The sequence below is a fragment of the Leuciscus leuciscus genome (assembly GCF_965113295.1).
Source record: "Leuciscus leuciscus genome assembly, chromosome: 24".
NCBI classification, from domain to species: Eukaryota; Metazoa; Chordata; class Actinopteri; order Cypriniformes; family Leuciscidae; genus Leuciscus; species Leuciscus leuciscus.
The window spans coordinates 26,375,803-26,402,718 of NC_138723.1; the positions used below are offsets into that span (position 1 = coordinate 26,375,803).

General features: G+C 40.0%; 2 protein-coding genes across 2 annotated transcripts in view; both read right to left on the reverse strand.

The window, feature by feature from the left end:
• The window catches only part of dusp11 (dual specificity phosphatase 11 (RNA/RNP complex 1-interacting)), a 46,323-nt gene extending 35,728 nt beyond the window's left edge, over positions 1 to 10,595 (reverse strand). The window contains exon 1 of the mRNA XM_082157861.1: positions 10,442 to 10,595. The gene's annotated coding sequence lies outside the window, so the exon portion shown is untranslated. The remainder of the gene's footprint in view (positions 1 to 10,441) is intronic.
• tcf7l1a (transcription factor 7 like 1a) overlaps positions 1 to 26,916 on the reverse strand; it is a 30,813-nt gene that overhangs the window by 2,950 nt on the left and 947 nt on the right. The window contains exons 3-7 of the mRNA XM_082157851.1: positions 26,732 to 26,856; positions 8,068 to 8,151; positions 2,176 to 2,311; positions 1,811 to 1,913; positions 1,553 to 1,636 (exon numbers count right to left, since the gene is read on the reverse strand). Coding sequence (XP_082013977.1) covers positions 1,553 to 1,636; positions 1,811 to 1,913; positions 2,176 to 2,311; positions 8,068 to 8,151; positions 26,732 to 26,856 — 532 coding nt within the window. The remainder of the gene's footprint in view (positions 1 to 1,552; positions 1,637 to 1,810; positions 1,914 to 2,175; positions 2,312 to 8,067; positions 8,152 to 26,731; positions 26,857 to 26,916) is intronic.

Sequence of the window (26,916 nt, forward strand, 5' to 3'; positions counted from 1 at the left end):
GCAACTGCAGACAGAACGATAAGATGGAAAATATAGATGAATAGATGGATGACAAGACAACAGACAGAAAGACAGACATACAGATAGATAGATAGATGATGGATAGACAAAATGACAGAGATAGACAGAAGTCTGTCTGACAGAAAGACAGACAGAACGATGGATGGAAAAAATAACAGACAGATAAATAGATACTATAGACGGATGGATGAATAAATGGATAGATAAAATGATAGACAGATCAACAGATGACAAAAAGAAAGAAGACAGACAGACAGACAGACAGACAGAACAATAGATGGATGGAACAAATGCCAGACGGATAGATAGAAGGACGGACAGACGGAGCGAAGGATGGATAAAACAGCAGAAAATTATAAGATAAAAAAAATGGATGGATAGACAAAATGACCGACAGACAAATAGATAGATTGATAGATGTCTGTCAGAAAGACAGAATGATAGATGGATAGATAGATGGACAAAAAAAACAGACAGAAAGTCAGACAGACAACGAGAGATGGATAGATAGACAAAATGACAGATAGACAGAGATAGACAGATCGACAGATGTCTGTCTGTCAGAAAGACAGAACGATAGATGGATGGAAAAAATGACAGACAGACGGCCAGACGAACGGATGGATAGAGGGATGGACAAAATGACAGACAGACAAATAGATAGATAGATAACACCGGGAGCACATATCCTTGCAGCTGCATCTGGAAAACTGTGTACTCTGGGTTTCCAAATTCATAACAGCTAATACAATAGCAGCATTGTCATTTTCACAGTTGAGAGAAAAAAAAAAACTGTTCAAATCTGTGATTTGCACACTCTTGTTAAACGCATTTTTCCATTGGACTTCAGCACTTCACCGTGCCACAAAATGAACGCAAGCAGAAAAAGATCTCTCTCTTGCTACAGAACGACAAAAGGTGCACAGTCATGAGACAACCATGAAAGCAATAGTGGGAGATTAAAAGCCATGGAAATTTCAGGCTGACGTGCGACAACTGAACTCATCCAGCAATCTTATTTAATTTTAAGCATTATCTGAATGGAAAGAATATGATAAAATCATGCATTAGAGAAGATTCTATTCAGTATGAGTTTTAGGATGTGCTACTTTTTATATAATGGCTAGCATATCTACAGTAAAATGGTAGGGGGGGGGGGTCTGCAACAATAACTCTAGATAAATACAGGTTTTTATCTAACTGAAATAAGTTTGGTCAGATTTCCTTGGATGGAAGTTTTTCCATGTGACATTTGCATAATATTACAATTATTCTTCAGCAGATCCAAAAAGTTCTATGTTTATCAGATAAACATTATTTTTAAAATTACCCTATACAAATGCCAATAACTTAGCACCATGGTATATTTTAAAATGCCACGCTAAAACCATTTCAGCAGTTTCCTGTACTAACTCTTCTCTGAGGCTCCAGGGAGGAATCGTGCTGTCTGCTTCTCATGTCTAACAATAGATGCGAGTTTAACTTTAAATCAACATGGTGCAGAAGGAGGGTTCTGCCCTCTGTTACATACCTAGACATGGAGGCGTTCATGGCGAGTGCAGGGTAGGGGTGTCTGAAGCCCCCAGGAGGGATGGAATACATATGCTGGCCTTGCCTGAAGATAAAAGAGCAGCACTCAAACAACTTGCTACAGCAAAATCAAGGGCAAACAGATGCTCTTTTCCAAGGAGAACTTACAAAAAAAATATCTACAAACTTGATTATGCCATCTGCATGGGTAAAATAAGGTTGATGTTATGTATTTTAAGGCAACAGAATTCAGACTTACTGAGGAACCAACCATCCTAGAGGGTGAGGGATCTGTCCAACTGCCCCAGGAGAGAGAGGGTAATATGGGGACAGCTCTGAAGGGTGAGGGGTCCTTGGTATGCCTGAAGAAATAATTGTTGATTATGAAAACTGAAGACAACAAATATAAACATAAGTCAATTTAAGGGTGAAGTGTGTAACTTCTGCGCTGCTATTGGCACCTAAATGAATTGTAAATGTAGTGACTGCCTTTAGAGGGTCAATAAACCCCATCAAACATCCAATAAACCCCATCAAAACAACAAAGTACTCTACATTTCTAAGATTGTACTCAAAGCTTTGATGAATGCATCTCAGATGGCTGAACCAGTTGGTGGCGCTTACCTGTCTTTGGGTCGAGAATCTCCGGAGAGAGGTGAGAGGGAGGCGTCCCCGGGGAAAAGTGTTCATTGCTGTAGGTGATCAGCGGTGTGAGGGGATGAACGTGATGGGGGTGTTGTACCACTGGCACCTTATTGGACTGAAAAACAAAATGAGAACACAAAAGAAGTGAGGGAGGGGGGAATGAAATGAGTGTGCATGTTTAAACAACCAAAAAGGCAAGCGAAAAGAAGAAAATAGACATTAGACCTCATTACTCGTGAGCGGCGCCAGAGCGTTTTAAAGAACAATGGGTCTCGGCAGCAAGGTTTACTTTTCCCTACTTCTCCCAAAGGAAAATAAACACCAGTTGGGCATTTGACCGGCTGTATGGAGGGTGGGAGAAATAGCACCTTACACCCCTAGCAGGCAGCGTTTCTCTCGTTTAGCACACTAGCGACAAGAGAGATGATTCCAGCTGCCACTCGCCATAATTGACGCTAAGACAGGCCTGGCATTTGAAGGGAAGTGGGAGTCACTACACTCTTAGGGATCAAGAGGCACCTGTTGTAACAAATCCTTCAATGCTTCTGTTGGCAAGGTGGCAAATCAGGACTACATCTGCTAGACCAAGGGTAGCAAAACCAAATCAAATACACCATTACCAGCTGATCAGGGTCTTCAGGATTACTTGAAAATAAGACGCAGGTATGTTGGCGCAAGAATACAAGTGAAGTCTGCAGGAAGGTAGCCCTCCAGGAGTAGGGTTGGCTACCCCTGCGCCAGGATAATGCGATTGCTAAATGGATATGTAACCTTTGAGTTAAAACCTAATGACTTTCTGAGGAGTGTTGCCTAAAAAGTTCCCTATATTCTAGCCAATACCAATCATAAAGGCTATTTCAGCTTTTTATTACACATACCCATATGTTAAGCCCTGGAAAATATACTCTATGCAAGTACATGAACACAAATGCTAAGCTAAGCAAGTTCAATTTCATGTTTCACATTCTAAGAATTCCAGCCAAGGGTGCGCTATGCTAATGCTTGCTGCATTAGCATAAACTGTCTAGTCAGTTTTCTCTTTCAGGTAAATTACTGTCATGGCATACCAACAGTTTGAAGAGAATCTTGCTGAACAAAAGTAGTTAAAGTTAGTCTGACTTCAACTCACCACTTTAAAAGTACACAGTCAATTAAAGGTATTACCCACCCCCTCCACAATACTTAGGAACTTATATTAGCATATAATTTACTACCAACACCCCAACTACATAAATATAGCAGTATAGCACTATAATAATATCAGAAGCAGCACTGCTGTGATGTGTACATAAGCCAATGCAAGGTGGTGAGCAGTAGACTGAATGGGGTACTTGTTGGCTCAGGACGTCACAAGGGAGCGAGAGTGGAGAATGCCGTCTTGTTTCCTCCATGCTAACCTTCCCCCCACCTCTATGTAGGCAGTGGGTTTGACCTCTGCTCCAACCAGCACTCTGTGAACATGAACAAGGCTTGCATTGAGACAAGACTAGCTCTCATTTCCCACAGTCCAAACACATCCAGATCTCTGGGTTGCCTCTCTATTCCTCGTTCCATCTATCTGTCTGACTGTCTGTCTCTGTGTTTGTACATAATTTAAGTCAGCTGAGCCTGACTTCTGGAAACTCTGCAAGGTCCATCAAAGGATTGTTTTAAAGATCTGTCAGTAGGTTGACTGAGAAAGAAAGGAATAGGACAACTTCCACTTATCCTTTAAGATGGTGTTTGTCCACTGCACTATGATATTAGCTGTTGAGGCTAATGGTCTCTCTTTCTCACTATCCTTCTGCCAAGAATCCCTGCTGTGTCAACACGCCAGCCGTTTTGCCTCCAACACCACCATCCCAAGCATAGAATGCCGCCAGACTGGGCCCCTCGCCTCCCTTAAAAATGGACTGGATGGGACTGGCCGACTCCAAGCATCCCAAGGATCCATATCAACACCTGGTCAGAGTACTCCTATTTGTTGTTTAAGTGGGTGCTTTCCAGCTAGCGGAATGGAATTATCCAGCAGATTAACCCAATTTAAGTCTTAAATGAGGAACTGGGGGAAAACACAGTGTGACCACAGTATGGTGAGCATTGAAAACATATGCAAGCTGAGTCACTGGGTTTGGTAACATAAGGACAATGAAACAGCAACAATAACACTTTCTCTGCAAACCATTCTGGTTGCAATATGCCAGAATCAACCTTTAGATGGCAGAATTGGGATCTTCTTCAAATGTGGTCTGTCAACAGGTACCTGGCTTTTTTTTTTTAACCTTTTGTCACAACAAGTTCTGCAGTTCATCAAGGGCAAAGCCTGATAAATCTTCCTAAATCCACTTTAGTAAGTTGGTCTGTAGGAGGAGAAGACGCCTGACCAGCAAAACAGTGCAAAACAGCTGACAAAACACCTCTCCAAACAGAAAAAGTGCGTCATTGTGTAAACATTGTTCCACCTTTTGTATCACACAGTTAAATTACATTGACTCTAGAGTTCTCAAGCACATATTTACCAATTGTGCTAGGTCAGTCTTTCATTTAACGGTCATTATTTTGAGACGCTTAGAACTAAAGTTAAAACAATGTTAGCGACACAGTTCAAAGATGTGCAATGTTATCTTAAGAGTTATTTGGAGTGACTCTCCACAAGGTGTTGCAGCCATTTGAAAATGTCAAAAATGGCAACAGTGCAGGGTCAGCGCTCTACACCTGCTGATTAATCTGTTGCTTTTCTCCGCCTGCTACCGAAGGAACCCGCCCAAAGACGACTTCTGGTGCCACCACATGGAGCTGTTAAAACTGGAGCTCTGCTAAAACAAGCACATTGTGGCATAAGAAGCAAATGTGGCCTGGTTTTTTTTCTTCTTCTTTTGGCTTCACCTCCTCCATCTCTGACTTGAGTTACTGAGCAAACAGGCGTTTGAGCAAGAGGGATCAAGACACAATGAACCGCTTTAGCGCTGGAAGAATGAGAGGCTAAACGCAGATTCAAATGAAGGATAATAAAATAGTGCAGAGGAGAGGACAAGCCAAAACTAGCAGTATAAGCTAAACAGTGTGATCCCTAACAATGGGGCACAATTTACAATAATTACCATCTAGCGTCTAAGGGGTACAACATGGCTTTGAATTACATTTTAGCATCTCCATTAAGAACTATTTTCTGTATTTTAGCGATCTGCATCGTGTTTCACATACTCATACTTAACCAGGCATTGTAAATGGAGGCCACAACAGCTTTAATAGAGAAACTAAAATATGATCTTATGACGCATCCATCTGGTTTTTGCACGAACACGTAACACTTCCCTTCAGCAATAACATCATGCCTTCACTAAGACATCAATTGTCAATGTCATTAGCAGACAATTTGAATGGAATTTCCATTTGTAATCCGATTTTTGAAAACGATTTGAAAATGGCTGGTGGACTCATGACTAATAAACTTTATTCGTTTATAATAAAGTATTTAAACCACAATTTCTTGACTAGGCCAAATGCCTTTGAGACAGACAACGGCTAAGGTGAGGGCTAGACAAGTGCGATTGCTGTGTCGACTGTTGCTAATGTAAGTGTTTGCTAAACACAGTGACTGAACCTGGGTTTTAAGAACCAGGGGCCGGATTCACAAAACATTCTTAAGAATAAAATTACTCTCAAGTGAAACAGATCGATCATGAAAACAGTGATCACTAGAATATTTTAACTTGGCAAGTTGGTACAGCACATTAAAAACAATGCTGAGCAATAACTCCCATCAAGCCAGTCGCGACTAAAATAGTCTGCACGCTTATGATAACTCCGGTAATCTGAAGGCAAAAAGCAAAAAGACAGGCTTTGAGTGTTTTCATTCAGCGAGTCTTCAGCAATACCCACCTCTCAATCAAATAACACCAACGCCTGTCATTTTTTTCTTAAGAAAATATTTGAGAACTTCTAAAGAATTTTTAAAGAATTGCACAATTTTACATACTTTTTAGAATTTTCTTCTTTCTTCAGAAAATTTACGAAATAAGAACTTATTTCTTAAGAAGATTTTCATGAATCCGGAAAAGATCAGATACAAAACTGAGCTTACAACACATTGTTTTTACTGTGTCTAAGTTTGAGAAACCAGAAATGCTAAAACTCATTTAGTTAAACTACTCAAAGAGACAATTTAGGAGTCTGGGGGGTTTTCTAAAGAAAAGTACCATTGTATTACCATAAAAGACACCGTGTGAAAACATCATGCTAATACCATGGTTTTTGGACTTTTAGGATACTATGGTATATGAATATGCTAATCAAATTGTAACATGGTATACTTCAAACTACTATTGTATTACTATTTGACACATGAACTATAGTAATGCCACAGGATTTTTAGTATGAATTTGACCAACAACAACAACAAAATCTCACACACAGCTTACAGAGGAGTTGACAAAGCTGAAATTCCCACAATGCCTCACACATCACCTGTCCCTCTGTTCTGGTTTGATGTATAATTCATGTAGCCTGGGTCCAGATGCATTGTATGGCAGGCAATGTGAAGAGGTGGGCTTGGTGCTGCAATATCAAACTCACACACGCTCAGAGGGATGCCAATGGAATGCTAAACAAACCCGGTTCCTGAATAATTGAGCCTTTTGGACAACTCTGGCTCACCCTATTAGCATGTGTGCCTTCTGGACCCAATCTGTGCAGCCACAGTTTCCACAGGTCACTCACACACTCTCTGCAGCCTGGTGTGAATTCAGCAGCCCATGCCATTCATTAGAAACACAATAAACCCTCCCGCATGTAACCTAATTATTTACTGACTCTAATTAATCCTCCAATCACAAGAGATTCCCCAAGATCTACATGCCAGAAATTAATCCCAAATGCCAACATCTAATGAGGAAGCGAAGTCTGTTTTCCTGGCGGGAGAACAGTAGCATTCAGTGTTTCTTCGTTCTGTTAGGACAACACAATACTGAGTGTTAAAGCAAAGTCAGCATCAACAGGCTTCAATGGTCAACTCATCTCCGTATAATTGGATTGAAATTCCCCCGCTGCATATTTGCAGTCTGTCTGGAGTCCCCAAGCATGATAATAGGTGCTTTATGAAACACATGCTAAGTAAATAAAGACAAGACGGCAGACACAACAGGCCCAGTGTATCGGTCCTATTATCAGGTCATCATAATCTTTGGCCTGAGAACTTTAAATTGGATTCTCATTTAGACAGAACTGACCCAAAGGTCTGTTTGGGAATCTCTTGGGCAAACGCTCTAATCTTCCAGTTAGGACCACAGTCAGTGATCACTTTGTCACCGTGGCAAAACCTCATTCGTTCTGAGCTGACTAGCTCCATGTTTGGAGGGTGAAAAAAAAAAACGTGTCTCCGGAATGGATTAGCTGCCATTTGGAGCGAGCATTCCTGAGGTTCTCCGCCGTGGTGTCTGGAAAGGGCAAAGCAGGTCAAAAGTTGGGTCGCATGAGTGGCCGGAGGGGGTGGAATGGCAGGAAAATAAGTCTTCTGCTTGTTGACACTTAGTACGACAAGCTTAAGCCCTTGGCCTTAGCCAGGCTTTGGCTAAAAGCTAGTCGTGCTTGTGTGGGCAAACATATTTCCGGTTGTTCACTGTGAAAGAAGTTACCAATGTACCGTTGCTCTGAAACCTAGTTAAACAAACCTAGTGAATTAAATATCAGTATCTTACAATATTTTAGTGTTCTTTTAATGGTTTTAGATCAAAATGTTGCCTTTCAAAGCATTTCCTAAGTACGCATATCAGGCAAGAGCACAAGATAAGAATGGACTATTTTAAAAAAGGTTAGTCTATACCCAACTTATCTTAAGACCTTTTTTGATTGCATTGTGAACTATACAGAATATGAAGTTGCTGGTGGACTTACTAAGTGCCCTGGTGTGGGTGATCTGGAGTCTTTGAGGGCTGCAGCCCCAGGAATGTCAAGAAGAGGCCATTTCATTTGTAGATACTGCAGAGAACAAAAGAGAAAATCACAAATAATCATTAACACATTTGAAAGGTGGCTGCATAACCAAAAATACTCATATTACTCCAAATGGATATAGTGAATGCCTGTCTTGATTTTAAAAAGTCGCCAAAACCAGTTTTTGGAGTTTCCACCTTCAACAGGTGGGTTGAAAAAGTCAAGTTTTTGTACTGCGTTAAAGGAATAAACCAGGGTATATATTTGCCACAGGAAATAATTCAATCTGACACTTTCAATTTATGCACTTGGATAAAGTCCATGAAGGTACAATTGACTATTAAGTGTAGCATATAGACTCGTATTTCTATACACAAACATAGATGTTTTTAACCTGGAATATTCCTTTAAAATGGAATTAGTCTGGTAAGGAGATTCAATGGAAGAAATCAATTGAATGGACCACTGAGTCATCAACGGGTTCTAGCAATCCAGCTGTTCTTGGTCTCAATTCATTTGAAAGCTGATGGCCAAGAGATGAACTTCGAGTGCTGTTTAGCACCTGGGAGCATTAGCTGGAACAGTTTGGAGGGCCGAGACAAGAGCAGTCCGGCCCAGGGGAGGGGAAAGTTAAACATGATTTGGACTGCAGGTCCCAGCATAGTAAATGCCCAGCTGGATGGATAATATGGGTGTATGTTAGTATGAGGAACAGCTGGGAGGAAGTCCCATAACGCACTGGGAGTATAGGAAGGGGCCTTACAGAATGCATAGAGCAGAATCGGAGATCTGCCTTTCTCTAATTTTACCCCTCAATAAATCAATGAGAGCATATGAAGAACGCAAAAGCGATGCTGCTAGGGTGAGTGAGGTATGGAATGAGAGAAGGAGCAGGGAGGAGACACACAGTGATGAATGACTGGACTTCCTATACAGAGGGAGACATTTATTGTGAAAGCCCTTGTTGCTCAGTGCGTGTGTCAAAGTTTGATGCCTTTCAGCTTTTCTGGGGCCCCTCGCATACAGCGCTTATGATTTTCAGGAGCAATTTATAAAATCGAGTTTTTCAACCCTTCACGGAGCTTCCCCGCCTGGCTCGGTCATCTGGTTTGTGTAGAAGTCAAACCATATCAGATGTTCCTGTGGAGTCATCATTCCTGTATCTAAGCTCTTGAGTCTAGGGACTGAAAGCATCTGGGGTTATAGTGAACATATATACCTCAAAAACACTTTCCAATTTATAGTTCTACTTAAGGGACACCATAAATGTAGACAAATCCTTATACATCGAAATTCAAGCATATATAATAGGGGTGGGCTTTAAGATCAACATCTCGTATCACAGTCAAAGTCATTTTTGCCTGAAATGCAATGAATAAAATAGATTATATTTTAAATAACCATGCAGTAATGCTAACATTTGAATAATCCAGTAAATTTGGATTATTTTTTTACTTAAATGAATGCAAACCATAAGTTGATTAATCATAAAAAAGTTTAAAAAAAAACAACAACAACAAAAAAAACGCTTGGCAGCAACTGCTTCACAAAAGTTTCAAGTCAATGTAAAATAGTCAATGATATACGCAGTCAACCATAGTCAACACTAAATGGAAATCCCAAAACAGTGTAATCTCTCATATAGGCATAAATTGGAAATTATCCAACACCAAAACTCCGGCAGATTCCATCGTTAAAACAATAAGATCTCATAGTAAACAACCCAAACATGTCCTACAACCAACCAACCATCGTGGTACATCAGGGGTTAATAAGGCTTTGTTTCTCCCTTTAAACTTCATTCATCACAAGTGGAATTGTTGTGAGGAAGTTTGGTTAAGACTGTGGGCTAAAAATGGAAAAGACATTATGGTCCGGAGGACGGAGTTGCAGGGTTAGTTAGTTGGTGCGGAAAACAAAAGTAGTTCATGAGCAGGGACTGGTACAGTTTCCTTACAGCTGGCAGGATGAATCGAGACCTTGTGCCTTGTTTATTAAAGCTGTTTGGTTCACTTTCACCTTCCCTTGTCTGTAGTTGATAAACGACAGCTGTAAGTTCAACTTCTAATTTGGCCAGACAGTCAAAATTAATGTCCTTAAAGGGACAGTTGACCCAAAAATGAACTCATCCTCATGTTCTGTTCCAAACCTGTATAACCTGTCTTCTGTGGAGCATAAAAGATGATATTTTGAAGAATTTTGGGGTCCAAGCAACATCTTTTTCATGTTCCACAGAAAAAAAGTAATGCAGTTTTGAAATTAGGGTGAGTAAATGATGACAGAATTTAAAGGGATAGTTCACTTTGAAATAAATTTTTGGTATGTTTTAGCTTACCTCAAGGGCATCCAAGATGTAGGTGTCTTTTTTTCCGCAGTAGTTTCAATTTTGATATTTTTAGGTCAAACCGTTCTTGTCTGTCAGTCATATAATGCAGGTCGATGGTCACTGTCTCAAAGAGCATGCACAGAGTTCAAATTAAAACAATTCCCCGTCGTCCAAATTAACCAATTCTCCATCGTAAGTACACATTGATGGCCTAAGACACGAAACGAGCGGTTTGTGTGAGAAAACGAACAGTATTTATATCGTTTTTACCTCTTATACACAGCCATGTCGAAGTGATCTGATCTGACGTGTGCGCAGACTGGTGCATAGATATATACACACTAGATGTCGCCTTGTCTACGGCAGTTCATTGGAACGAATGTCTTTAAGGCGACATCTAGTGTATATATCTATGCACCAGTCTGCGTACACGTCAGATCAGATCACTTCGACATGGCTGTGTATAAGAGGTAAAAACTATATAAATACTGTTCGTTTTCTCACACAAACCGCTCGTTTCGTGTCTTAGGCCATCAATGTGTACTTACGATGGGGAATTGGTTAATTTGGACGACGGGGAATTGTTTTAATTTGGACTCTGTGCATGCTCTTTGAGACAGTGACCATCGACCTGCATTATATGACTGACAGACAAGAACGGTTTGACCTAAAAATATCAAAATTGAAACTACTGCGGAAAAAAAGACACCTACATCTTGGATGCCCTTGAGGTACGCTAAAACATACCAAAAATTTATTTCAAAGTGAACTATCCCTTTAAGGTGAGCTATCCCTTTAAGGTGAGCTATCCCTTTAAGTCTGTGGCCCGCTTTCAGCAGGCATCTGTGAACGGTTCTTGAGAGGAACCACTTTGAGAAACATCTAGGTCTTGTCGGAGGCCTTAGCAAGTTTCTGGTATTTGCAGCTGCAGTTAAAGTGGACGGATGACTGAAAAAATACAATCTACCTTCCCCATCATAACCGCCATCACTTGACTGAAAACTTAACATACTATCTTGAAATACAATCTCAGTTTTGCCTTCCCACACAAACACACAGACTACCGGGCTGCAGGGACCTGTGCCCTGCTTTTCTGGAGACACAAAGGGAGATCGGCCAAAGTAAACAATCATGGGGTCTGGGGATTTGTATTTGAAAGCCATAATTCCAGGAGCAGATGCTTAGCAATATGCAACATTGACTTCTTGTTGAGAAGAGAAAAGAAATGGTGCGCAGACACGAACCCCTCAAAATGCATGTCAAATGCAGCGACAACCTGCTGAGCAACATAATCAATCAAAGCCTCACTAAGAAAAACATCACAAACAAATACCATGTAAGAAAACCTGATCACTATATGAAAAGCAATGTGTTACTTTTGTAAAATACATTCTATACTTGCAAACTGTGGTCAAAAATATGTGGTCAACCAATAAAGGTTTCAATACAGGCTGATACCACCATTACCAGAAGGTGGCTGACATGCATGATACAATTTAATTTACAGAAAATTTGATTATTTTTTATATTAAAAAAAATTCTATCTAGATTTAAATGTATTTAATATTTATAAATGCATTAAAAACATTTTTTTTGTTGATCTCAAAATGGCCAAATATCCACAGAATAATCTGTCTGGCTGATATTTAAATAAAATAAAATAAATAAAACATAAAAAATTAATCTTGAGCATGCATACTGAATATTAAAAATATACTTAATTATGAAAAAAGATACTGAATTATTAAAAAAATCAATGTCACTCATTGCCCTAGGCAGGCTAAGTCCGAAGACATACTTCTAACCAGGTTCACGCGGTTTAATTTCATAAATACACCTGGAGTGGGTTTGTAGCTCTCTACTTGATGTCAAGAGGTCACACAGAAAGATTGAAATGCTGCTTAAATACTTTCTGCACCGCTGAGCGAAGATGATGTGGATCTTTAACAGGATTATGACAACTTAAAACTTCACAAATATACTCTTGACAGTCACACGCTGGATGAAATGAAGCCTTTTGTCAAAACTGAGAAGAAGACACCTCTTTAAAGGGATATCTGGAAGCCTCGACATGTGTTGCTGCAACCGCAGGCTTTGTTTTGGATACCGGGGATTTTAAACGCTGTACCTCAAACCGCAACAGCTTCCACAGAATAGCACAACGTTCTTGGAGGGGGTGGGGGGGCGGAGCCAAGTAGGTCATGTCAATCATTCAAAGCATGGCCTACATTTCTCCCCGATGTTTTCACCCATTCCACACACACCCTCCACTAGAATGGAGCAGGACGCTTGCGGAGCACAAAGGAATCCATTACATCTCAGCATCAGAACAGTTAAGCCAGACAAAAGGCTCTGGATTACATGCATGTATGCCTATAGGGCAGTGCCCTGATGCGGCCAGAGGGGTCTGACATCACCTGACTCATTTATTTATGCGAGCGACACCTCTTGCTGCTCTTTTCACTGCTGCCAGAGGGAAAGACAATAGAGGCGGCGGTTTCCAGCCCTCCCTCACCGCAGGTTGGCATTCAGGCCTATTGTTTGTTTAAGAGCTGCAAGAGTTTCCGATAATCAAGTAAACAATTCATAGGCAAACGACACCCCTATCTGTGCTAATTGGAAATTAATTTGCAGGGAAAGGAGAGGAATTCTTGACCGCCTCCAAATATGAATTAGAGATCTGAGCCTTTCTGTTGATGGGAAGGAGAAAAACTATTTTGAACAACAAAAACAACATTAACAAGCAAAAAATTATGTAATTATGAAGTCTGAGTTCAGAGATTAAACTCAGAGGAGGAGAAGCTCATTAAAGCAGACTTATCTTATTACAGAAACATTAATCGGATGGACTGCAGTAATTTAACCAACAAATCACCTATTCATCCACCGATCACATTAGGAAGTAATTCAACAAGATTCTGGGAACTTTCATGTACAAGGGATCAGCAGATGCTGGATCCAAACCTGTGTGCATATAAATGGCCACAGCATAAAATAAATTTAGCCCAAACAATAAAAAAAATTTGAAATCAAATATTAATTTGATCAAAATATTCTGCAATGTCGTTTTTATTTATATGGGATACACAATATAATTTGGTATAGGCCAGGATTATTATTATTAATGATCAGAATCGGTTTAATTAGGCCTTTTTATACATAAGAGATGCATGTCTGGTTTAAACTGAAGAAAGGAGAATAAATGAGACTAATAAATAAATAATTATTTTATATATTTTTATATATATATATATATATATATATATAAATAAATATATATATAAATATATATAAATAAATAAATAAATATATATATATATATATATATATATATATATATATTTATTTATATATATTTATATATATTTATTTATATATATATATATATATATAAATATATATAAAATATATTTTACATACTCTTGTAAAAAAAATTTAACTGTCAACACAATATATATATCAAATATTAGTCACTATATCAATTATAGGCCATATTTTAAATTAAATATCAACACTTAAATTTTGTTTAAATAGTATACTATTTTTCTACACCATTAATAATATCAGTCAAAACACAAAATGTTCTGCTATTGGCAACTCAGGTGGAAATTCAGTGCATCCATACTACTACTACTTAAAAATAACCTTCACTTACAAATCCAAAAAAACAATCAAAGTGCAAATCATCCTAATGCAACAGAGCACATGTTTGTGGTTTGTTCCAGTAGTTCAGTGGCGCTGACTGACCTGCCTACATTAGATGCGTTAAAGTGCTTCTTTTCATCAAGCCAGTGGATTCCACACAGAACTGGGCTTCAGCTTCAACAGGAAAGACTCATGACTGACAGTTGCTCTCCGAGTTCCCATGGATACTATTGTGACCTCACTGATAACACTACTCCCTCCATTCACTGCCTACTTAAAGAACTGGTTCAGAGGTCAGCCATCCGGAGACCAGGGGTTTCCATGGCAATGTGGCCCATTTAGGGACGGCAACAGAGACCAAGTTTGCATTCATCAACCGTCCGGTTGCAGAAGAAAAAAAAAGGAACTACCTTTGGGAGACACCTTCAGTTTCTGATCACAAAAACACACTTTAGGCTTTAATCCGGATCATTTTGTAAACACCATTTTCGTTTTATAACACACTGAAACATCGGAAAACGCTAAATTCACCTTACTGTGCATGCGTAAAACCTCATAAAAACTCACTGAGATGATACAGATGGAACAGACATAATCAAGTTCTCATGCTATTCTTCTGGCAGAATCATTTTATTTAACAAGATTTCTCAGCATTCACTGATGCGTCCAGGTCACTCTCACTCAACATTATATGTTTGGTCTAAAACGCAACCGCTCTCATGTTTTGCCCCAGGACAGCAAATGCCAGTAAATTTTCTGTCATCTCAGCAGGACTGCGATATATAGAGTGTACAAAGTAACATCTTAAGCAACAGAGTGAAAGTGAATAGCACATAACAGTATGGCTGGGAGATATGGCAAAAAAAAACAAAAAAACATCTCGATTTTTTCAGAACAATTGACAGATTCAAGACTCAATTTTTTTTATTGTTTAACTAGTCAACTTAAAAACGTAACTACAATATGATTCATGTAACTTACTCTTTATTAACCATCTGCTTAAAAAAAAAGTGATATTCCAAGTGCACCACACATGAAGTGATCAACATGGTGTAAATGTAAAACAGAATATGCATGAAATATTTTACAAACTTATCTTAAAAATCCTTGTCTTAACTGTTATCATTGCTGAATTGTCAACATGTCTAATTGTTACGTTTGCTAACGCTTTATTCAAAACCGCGATTTCTCGATTTAAAAATAATAAAATCGTGGCAAAACACTAAATTCGAATTAATCGTAAAAATCGCCCAGCCCTACATAACAGGAACAATAGCGGTATAAGCATTCATATCTATCAGTTTAATATGCGTCACATGACAAAACATTCATCATCGTTTTCAAATACTTCCGTTTTGTTTCACAGTCCACACTACACTGCGTTTTCAAATTTATCCACTTGGGAAAGCGTTTTCAAAAAGCTTAGTTTTCGCAAGATGAAAAACGCCGTCTCAGTGCGGACGAAGGCCAAAGCGGAGAGGAAAAGATGCGTTTTAAACCGAAAACATATTAGTGCGATTTAATTTTTCATTATTAAAATGTGAAATACACTTGTATGGACATGTACTATTTCACCAGATAAGCACAAACAAACTTTGACAACATAAGGAATAAGAGCGTTATTGTGGCGCAAGACAAAACAGTAGGTCAAATAAAACCCAACACATAATTACGACCACGAGAAAGTAATAAGCTGTCTGTTGAGAGTTCTGTTTCTGCAAAGGCAAAATGCAGCCACCCTTCTTAAAGTCAATTACAAGACAGTTATGCGGTTTCCAGTATTTCGGTATCTGGTTACAACACTGCAGTCCAAACTACTATACCCAGGTTTACGATGAACAGCCTGGGCTTGTTAACCCACAAGCAGCCAAGAGGGATAACAAAGACATTTTATAACCCAAAAGTGCTCGCTATAGTAATCCACAACTTTGTAGGCATCCAACTTATCATAATAACTATATTTTGCAATAATAATAATATAATTTGACTGAAACAATGCAGACTTTAAGTATTTGAATAAGACTAAATGACACATTGCTACTAAAATCGAGATGCACATGCATTAAAGACAGTTGAAGATAAAGTAAAATAGAGAAACCTTCTTGTCTTTCTCAAATGCTAAGTGCATAATGAAGACAAAGGGCTTATTGTGTCCTCTTGGTAGACTACCTCCCCCCAGCACACACACATACACACACGCACACACTAACTCAAACTTCACCCCAATATACCCCTCCTGCTAAAACACAACCAGTCCAAGCGTCAAAAGAATAAAAAAAATAAAAAATAATCATGTCACCCGATTGCAACAGAACTGGAAAACTTTCACACAGCAGCCACTGCAGTTTTGCTCGTTTAAAGCGGATTTGTTGATAAGCTTTCCTCCATATGGAGACCTAACTCGAGGCACAACAAATAAACAGGGATATTTTTTATAACCTGTTGGCTGCGAAGGATAAAACTTGAATCTACCACAGAGAGGCCCGAGGGAACGAATTTCACATTCGGGAGAAAAAAAATAAAAATCCCTCTGCAATTAAATGCAGGAGAGGAAATCATGCAGATTTTTGCGAAATTGCACTAAATGACTGAAGCGTTATCTTTAGACCGTTTACAACTGCTATTGTGCAATAATAGTCCAAGGGGGGCGATATGGAGGCATGACACAACATACCTGCGACGTACAGCCCTGACTCACAATGGTGACCGCCCAGCCTAATTTCAAAAACGTTCTGCCTTGTCAAACCAGTTCCCTCCTGCAAACAATTAGTGCCGGACCACGTACCTCCGGAGCGTGTGTGTGTGAGCGTCTGGAAGGGCAGGAGGCGAAGAAGTGAAAGATGGAGAGGGAAAGAAGGGGGGAGAGAAAGAGTGAGGAGAGTGGAAGGGGGCTTGGAGTGCAATTATAGTGGAAATTTATGGCCTGAGAAACAATTTATAAATCACAGTGCATGGGCTAACACAATCCAGACTTCACTGCTCGCAGCTGTAACTGGCTCTAAAGTACACACAGCGTGTTTGTGTGGTTTTTCACGAGGTTGGGTCTAGGAGCCGGGCGGCTAGGAGAACGCACCATCGACATTGGCCATGACAAAGTGTGGGAGTGTTTCAGAGAGGGCGAGATGCGATGCTAGGAATTGTTTACAATCGCGGGCAAACAGTATAAAACCTAAACAACTGGCGCCTGTGTCGCACAATAAAAAAAAAACATGAATATTGATCATGAATGTCATACTTAATGTCACCAACTGGAGGAAGAGTTGTGGTTGATGACAATGTCAACAGAGCTACGTCCCCCAGCTTCTCCAACATTTTGCATCAAACAAAACTCTTTATCCATGATTCTGTTTCAAGGGACGGATTATGACGAGGCAATGTCCTAGGCAAGGCCCCCCTTGGTCGTAATCGCGCTCCAGGGGGTCCCCATCCCGGTTGAGGTAGAGGGTTCCCCTCAGTTGATTTCACGTTCCTTTGGGTGCCCCAACAGGGCCCCCCCTCTGGTCTAGCGCCCTGGGCACGTGCCAGGTAGGCCATTGCGTTAATCCATCCCTGTCAGTGTCTTTAAAAATGGTTGATCTTGGTAACCATTCCAACAGCCACTTCACTAATTTCACATCAACTAAGGTAAGGTAGAGGACATAACTGTTAGAAAAGTTACCACTTTCAACAAATCTATAAGAAAACTAAAATGGTGTACACGTTTTGGTTGGTTGCCGCATTAAAGTTGGGAGACATAACTGCTGGAAAAAGTTCTTGGAAAAATTTTCTTCAGTTTCATCCTATAAACTTTCAAGCAGTTACATCACCTAACTTTGGTGACATTGCCGTCAACAAAAACACATTCTCCATTTTGGGTTTCATATAAACTTGTCAAAAGTGATTAACGTTCCAACAGTTACTCCTAATGAGTTTTGGTTGACAATATAGTCAACAAAGTTAGAAAACGTACTAACTGCTGGAAACAGTTACATCCCCTACATTTTCCAACATTTTACCCGACCCAAACTGGGAGCACCTGGTAACCATTATAATTGCTGCGTCACCAATTTCAGCAAGTTTATAAGAAACAAGTTTATAAGTGAAGTATTGGTTGACTACGACGCCAACAAAGGTAGAGGACGTAACCGTTGGAAAGATAACTACTTTCGACAAGTCTATAAGAACTCAAGTTTTTTGGTTGACTACAGAATTTAAAGTTAAGGGACGTAACTATTGGAAAAGTTAAATGTTGGGAAAAATTTTTGGAAACCTACAGTTACACCCCCTAAACTTTTAAATGGTTACATCCCTTAACTTTTTTGACAATGTTGTCAAACAAAACTAGGACATGTAACTACTGAAATGGTTATCACCTTCTTTAAGTTTATAAGAAAAACTGAAATTAAGAACTAATGTCAGCAGCAAGTTAAAAGGATAGTTCACCCAAAAATGAATATTCTGTCATTAATTACTCGCCCTCATTTTGTCCAAACCCGCAAGACTTTCGTTCATCTTCGGAACACAAATGAAGATCAAATCAGCTTTCTATCCCTTCATTAACAGCTGCGCAACTGACACTTTGACGCTTCAAAAAGTTGATAAAGAGATTTGTAAAACTAATCCATATGAATTGAGTGGTGCAGTCCAAATTTTCTGAAGAGACTTGATCACAAAAACTATGATGATGAACAGATTGAATTTAGTCTCAGTTGTGTAGCTGTCTATGGAGGGATAAAAAGCTCTCAGATTTCATCAAAAAGATCTTCATTTGTGTGCCGAAGATTAACAAAAGTCTAATGGGTTTGGAACGACATGAGGGAGAATAATTAATGACAGAATTTTCACTTTTGAGTGAACTAACACTTTAAGGGATGTTTGGAAAGGTGACCACTTCAGCAAGTTTATAAGAACCTACAATGGTGCACGAGTTTTGATTGATTACAACATCAACAATGGTAAAGAATGTAACTGTTAGACAAGTTTATAAGTAACACAAAAGTAAAAAGTTCAGAACATTAAAAAAAAATCAGTGCACTCCTGTTCAGTCGATTACAATGAGGTACTCATCTGGAGAAATGAGGAAGGCTCAGGGGGTTTTCACAAGCCCTCAACTGCGCCTCTGGGCCCAAACTGCAGCTGTGCGCGGGGAGGGGCGGCCCATGCCCTGACCGACAAGGCCCAGCTGGATAAGACATACACTCTCACGTACGAACAAAAAAAACACACACACACACACACAAAAGCTTGTGGTCCAGTGTGAACATGTCATGTGACAATGGAGCCGCTCTCAACCTTGTGGTCAGGGTGAGAGCAGTAGAAGCGCTGCGTCTGTGGCGGACCCCCCAACGGTACACAATGCGCATTCTCCTCCAATCACACGGCTGCCCTTTTGTGCCAGCGGTTATGTCACTTCCACTCCACCAATCTGAATGATCCAGACTGTGGCGGGCCAATGAATGTCTGGAGCCAAAAAGAACTGAAGCAAAGGTTTTGTTTTGTTCTTCTTTTCTAATTAATCATCACGCCACGGACCATCGTTTTTGAGAGGAAGTGAGCGGCAGGGTGTGTGTGAGGCCTCCGCTGTTTTTTACGCTACACGTTGTCTGACAGCTCCGAGCAAATCCGAATGGAGAGTTTAGAAGGGAAAGAGGCGGGAGAAAGCTCCCAGCCCTGGAGCGCAACGACGACCCCCCTGCTGGAATCTGGGAACTTTGGTGCCCACTCAACTGTGAGTCACGTCAACAGGCTGTGAACCTTGACCTCTCACCCCTAACTGAAACAATGTGAAGATGTATCTCACTGTCAAACGCATGGAAAAACGACCCAATTCAATCTAGTGTACAGCTTCCCAAACAACTTCCCACAAAATATCAGCAGCCATTGTGTTTGAATAAGATTCCCAGACCTACAACAAATCCAGCATTTTGACAACCATAAGCCTAGTCAATTGAACGCCAATTATGGTGTTAAACTTCTCGAAGATTTGTCAGCCGTCCACTTTGTTTACGTGACATTTCTTGAATGCATGCAGTTGGAATGGCTGATGTCTTAGGGATTACGACTACGCCGCAGCAAAGTGAAGTGTTTTGTGGATCTACCGTGTAGCTCTCAGTCGCCACCCTCTAGGCTTTTGTTCAGCCTTTCAGTGCCATACTGAACGACTGAAAGGCCCCTATTCATAAAAGCTCCCATACACTCCCTGCGCCTCGGCCAAGAGTCACTATAGAACATCCCTCATTTCACACGAGAATCAGGGCTGCCTGCCCACCCCCAAGCCCCTGCCCACAAAGAGCTTCTCCACCGATGACTCCTTAAGACAAGGAAAGGCGCTCAATATGGGCGAAGCTTGCGGCTGACACCATTACAATAATACATACACTCATTGCTAATGCTAGCAACTCCCTTCAATGTTTGGACAATTATTTGTGGGCTTAAAGGGTTAGTTAATCAAAAAATTAAACTTCTGTCATTAATTACTCAACCTCATGTCGTTCCAAACCCATAAGACTTACGTTCACCTTCGGAACACAAATGAAGATATTTTTGATTATATCTGAGAGCTTTCTGTTCCTCCGTTGACAGCTACGCAACTACCACTTTGATGCTTCAAAAAGTTCATAAAGAAATCGTAAAACTAATCCATATGAATTGAGCGGCTTACTCCAAATATTCTGATGAGACTTGATCGCTTTCATGAAAATATTTAATCTAGATGGCAGATATTAAAATCATATTTTATTTCATCTAAATAAATTAAATTGATTGTTTGTTTGTATGTTTATTGGCTTTTTAATGCCATGTCAGCAATAAGGTAAATGATACAAGATTTACAACTTACAAAACTATATTAGACATCTCAACATAATACAAGACAGAAATTCAAAAATGTTTCTGGTGTTACTAAAACTAAAATCACTACTTAAATTATATCAAGTTTAGGAATCATGGTACAATGGATATTAATTATGAGATTTGTTAAAGATTATATATGAATATAATGACAACAATGATGGAATCGGCCCTTAAAAAAAATCCATATCAGCCAATCACTTATTTATCAGGTTTTGTATGTCAGACAACAAGCATTCCTTGTACTAAAGGTAACATTAGGGGTGGAAAGACAGCAGTAATTAAAAGCACAGCACAATAACCATATCACATGCAACTGATCACACAAGGAATTAGCTTACATTCTAGCTTAGTACACCTCACCCTACGAGAAAATCCTGAGGCTGCTGATATCAGATCTCCCCTAGGCCTTTTCAGCCTGGCATGAAGCAGCGGGCACAACAAGGCCATGTGAGACCGAAGAGGGCTGCGATGAGATAAGTTATCGCAGCGTTCACGTGCTTCAACCAAGCCAACAGGACGCACACACACACACACACACTTACACATACACATACAAGCTTCCTGGCTGCATGCCCACTTTCTCACCCACCTGGCACCCTCATCCCCACAGCTTGCTTCGTTTTTTTCCCATAATGCTTTACCCCTAACTACCCCCCCTGCACCCCGCTCCCTCCCTCCCCCTCCCGAGGCCCCAGGAAGCTCTGACTGCGAGGTAATAACTGAAAACAGCTGTTAAAAATACCAGACTGATGAAGCCTGAAGCCCCCCCACCCCCTTAAACTTTATCCCCGGCACAATCAAGTTTTATTAGCATGGAGTGATGCATGAAGTCAGTACGCAGCTCTGAGTGAGAGCTCGCTGTTTTTTGCGACTGAAAGGGAGGTGGGGGGTCTGTGAAATTCACTGTGCAACAGGACATGCAACCGAACATGAAGTGAGTTTTGATGAGCGCTGACCACTGCCAGCGCAATCTTATCAATGGAGAATGACATCAGCAGCTCACACACACTTACTAAACCAACAGAGAAACTCCAATCCATTCTGCCTCGAAAAAAAAAAAGCCGTTATATTCCTCCCAATGGAGGACGTCCCTAAAAGATCACACTAACTGCATTCATTTTAGATTCCTGATATGTCTTGTAATCATTTTGATTCACGGCCCACAGTTTCCTGAATAGTTAAAGTCCCACAAGGACAAATCAATGTGATGGCAGACAAATGAAAAGATTACTTTACAACGAAGAAGGTAAACACACACCTGAATATCGTGGTGAAAGTTACAAACAAATTGTATTAAAAAAAGACTGTATAACGCCAAATTTTCAGAATAACAAATCAGTCTTTCAAAGCATGAATAAATAAAGCCTACTATTATACACTAATACTAATACTATACTAGTTATACAATAATACTTTCTTTTCTTGAGATTAATAAGAAGAAATATCAGTTTCTAAAAGGTGATTTCTGTAGCAAATAAATGACTCTAAACCCATTCTGCCATTGGTCATTCAAACAAATAGCCCCGCCCCAAACTCACACCATTGGCTGAAACAATGTGTCTATGCTGGGCAGGTAGAAATGTTTAACAAATAGTCTATGTTTTGATAGCGCCACAGTGTTTACACTTTTCACTAACTTACAAATGGCGTACGTACAGTTTTCTCGGCAGAAAAAGAAATAGCGAAAAATTGGTATAAACAGTTTAAATTATTCAACAATTAACAATATTTTTATTTTAAAAACACATATACACAATATTTTATAAAAAGTATATCATTTATTCATAAAATTTGCTTTTTCCAGGACTGTATGTGAAACAGGCAAATTATTGGCAAAGAGTTAAAATAATAATAAAATAAATCGCAGATGCTTTAGATGGAGCTACAGTTCTGCTTCATTACAACTAAAACACAAACAGATTAAAACCACAGTGTAATGACGGTGTTTTTGCAATCTACACTATATCGTAAACACTGGGCCATACGAAGATAATTGGCCAAAGAGATAAAGCAATCACAAAAATACAGCAAATACTGAATGATTCCATTCGACCAGCGCAGGACGTGATATGATCAACAGGAAAGAGATCTGCGTTACGACTCTGGCCTTGGGAACAGCTCCCTGCATTCCTTTATCTACTTCCTGTTGCATTTCTTCAGCCCCTGTGGTTTGCCCTCACATACAGATCCATAAACCACTCTCCTTTAAGGAGGAACGTTTGTAAATTAGGTCTTTATTTTGCCTGGTTCTAAAAAAAAAAATCAGACGTCTAGAGCGACGCCAAGCTTGTGTGGAAAACCAGAGGAGGAAAATAATGTTTGGCTTGACATTTCTTTCTTTAAGGAACTGTCTGGTTTTAATCTCGGTCAATAATCAAGTTACCAGAGAGGGTCTTCGGTGGAACGCGTCCAACGGCAGGAACGTTTTTAAACGGTCGCCTCTTGAAGAAGCAGTAACATTAAAAGGGGGGAAAAGCAGAATTGGTTTATGTCTCACGTAATTCCTGGCCTCCTAACAAGACACAGCATTCATAGTGCACACTTCTTCTAAACAGCAAAAGAGAGACTGAAATATTTCTAAATTAATTTGGATTTGTTTAGTTTATCCTTACAGGAGAGAAAAAAAAAAAAACATCCTACCCTAGAACACATTAACTCGGGATAAAATTATAAATCTTTGTTTATTCGGTCATTTGTGCAAACATTCGTACACCGGTTTACAGCTTTCCTGAACCGTCTTGCACTACAGGAATGCTGTCTTAACTTAAAGGCCTGGACAATGTCCCCTCTGTAGCTGAAGACGAGGAGGTGGGACGGGCTGGAGGGGGGTGCCTGGTTTCTCTCTCGCCATCTACCCCCACCCCGTCTCTGAGTGCTGAGTGTGTGGAAAAGGCTTGGGCTGTTGACAGGGCCGCTCTCCTGAGCACTGTTTGTTTATGTAAAATGAGGCCCTCTTGTACGCAGGACAATTCCTCTGTTTACTTTATATTGTCTTCTAGGTCTTAAAATACCATTGTAGAGTAGAGAGTTTAAAGAGTGGAAGAAAGATGGACGGGAAGAGAACGCCAGTCATGAAGGGCTGACGTGCTCTGACAGCGCAGTTATGCGATCAAGGGCTTGCCACTTACTCGCTAGTACTACTTTGTGCAATAAGTGCACTTTAGTTTAATTAATATTGTGGGATAGTGTGGCTCGACACTCTACAGAAGTGGATACACAAGTGGGAAGTGCTTCCAAAACAATGCATTTGCTTTAAAGTTGTTCATTTGCTTGCTATACCCTTAGATAGGGCACTATTTGAGGGGACAGCGATTTGTAGTGGTGTCCGAAACCAATCAAGTGCACTCCACCAATCCCATAATGCAATGCAATAACAAGTGCACAACCGATGTACACTCAAACGCACTCAATGGCTAAAGAATACCCATAATGCACTGTGACGGTTACGCCCAATGAAGATGGCGTCCGCAGCTGAATCATCCATCCATTGCTTTTTGATTGATTATTAAATTGTTGAATTAAGGTTTATATTCCATGACAGAGTTCAAGATAATCCTTTGCATTACCACTGGAGCTGCAAGTTTGCTAGGTTTCAAATTATTAAACCGCAAGCACAAACTAGGCAAAAGCGGCAGACCTTCCAGTGCGCACAGTGTCCGAATTCAATCACTTGTTTTCATTCACTCCTTCAAGTGAACTATTTTAGTGGAATAATGTAGGGGATAGTGAACGAGGATATAGTGGGCGATTTCACACAGCCTAGGAGTATTTAAGATAGCATAAAATATGTTAGCATCTAACAAACTTTAGCACACCAAATTAATAAACAAAACACTGCAGTCTCAACAGAACCAAATAAGAAAATCTAACAAGATTAGCTTCACAACGCTAACAACAATTTACTGACTAATCTGCACACAAAAGCATTGGACTTTTACCCTGCCGTTTGCACTCACTAGAATATAATTAAATCAATTAAGAAACATTATTAAATAAGGAAGTGATAATTAGCAAACAAAGAGCAATGCTGTTAAACTGATGGTGATGTTGAAAACTACAAAAGTGCTGAATTAGCATTTATGAAAAGAGGACATTGTGGAAGATAAATCATTAAGAAACTTCAACCTGGGGTCAAAGCAAACCTTGTTAAAGCCTACTAACTCAGTTAAGAACAAGTATATGAAGGTCCTTTATAACTGGAAGAGAGACGCTAACTCCTCTACAAGAAACCCTTCACTGTTTTTCCATCGTACAAGCTAAAACAAAACAAAACTGCTGAGAGAAAATAAAGTTCCTCGAAAAATCTTCACATAGCAGGTTGTGTTTACGTTCGAAACCCAGTGCCAACAGTTACTGTAAACAATCTTCAGCTTCGGTTCAGTAACATTACATGTTTTTTTTCCCTCATAGACTGAGTGGCGCTTCACTAACTTTTGTACTCCAAAACTATACACAACCTTTCTATTGTACACTGAGGAAGACATGGTTGACTCAGTTGCCTTCAGGCTCACACAAACACACACACACACACACACACAAATACACACGAGCAGGCCAGAAGTCAGATGTTATTATCCATCTTATCTACTAGAATCACAGTCGCTCTTTGTTACAGCTGTTAAAGGTAACCTGTTTTCCTTAGTCAAACCACTCATGCGACAGCAACCATTCTCAGGCTATAATGCTATTTGACGAGTTGAAAAAACCATTGTGCTGCAAACAAGCAAACCTAATGCAACATCTAATATCCAAGTGCATGACCAACAGATTCAAGCATTCTCACGAGTAAGCAGCACAATGAACACAATGAACAAATGTTTATCGCCACAGGCTCGATGAAATTTTTCCACAATGACATGTTAGCCTACGTTCGCATGCCTAATCACTTATACATTGACATGGCTGCTTTAGTGAGCAACAGGCAAACACTGCGCAAAAAAAACACTCCAGATATCCTTCAATGAAGCTACATGGAGGAAGGCAAACATATGCAGCAATTTGCCTGCGATTCAAACACCTCGGTGGGGGCTTGGTGTTCAGGTAGCCAAACCACCCCCCTAGGTGAAGATGTCATTAAGATAATGGGCATCCAGTAGAGACCTCCGACAGGGCCGTCAAGCGGTAACTAATGATAACAATAGTTGCCTAACTGCCCTGTAATTGAAAGACAGTTTCACTGATGGGGAAGAACTTATATGGCAGTTATCTACAAAATCTTGATATGGCTCAAATGAAGTCAAAGGTCTTGATGACATAAGCCACAAAAACATGCAATCGAAATCTATGCGCCCAGTCATAAATTTAACTCTCTAACCCAGCAACATCCTATCACACAACAACAAAGGGAGTAAAGACACATTCCTGACACCAAAAGCTGGATGAATCCTATCTGCCTGGGCTTGCCTCCAGTTTGTCCCCTGTTATGATAATACAAAATTAATTGTGCAGACATTTCACTGCGAAAAGTCCATTTTCGTGCCATTGGAGGCGGCAAATAAAGACTTCTTTTGTGCTCGGGTGAGCCCAAGTAAATGACTTATTGTGCAATGCACCAGAAAGGCCTCCTAATACATGCATGCTCCAGACTCAACAAGTGGTAACAGGGGGGAAACTACGGTAAACTTTTGAAACATGAAGCTTGCTTGGGTATTTACTAGTAGTGAAGTATTAAAGGGGATTCTAAACGCAAACAAAGGAAATGCTGGGGTTTCTGAAAGCGAATATGGCGCACTGAAAGGCGACTTTTGAACAACAGAAAATAATACAGAGTGCAGCGTGACGTCATGAAGGTGATAGTTGCGTTTAAAGCGAAATGGCACGTACCGTTCGTGTGCTGGGAGATAGCGATCCGTTGGAGAGGTATGGATTCGTAATATCTGGGATCATAAGAAATGGATAACCATAATGGGGTCCCTTGAAAAATCCTCCATCTTGTTGTCGTCTCAAAGCTTTAGGGGCGAAAGCAAACGAATAAATTGTCATTACGGTGCCTAAAACAGTCACAGAAA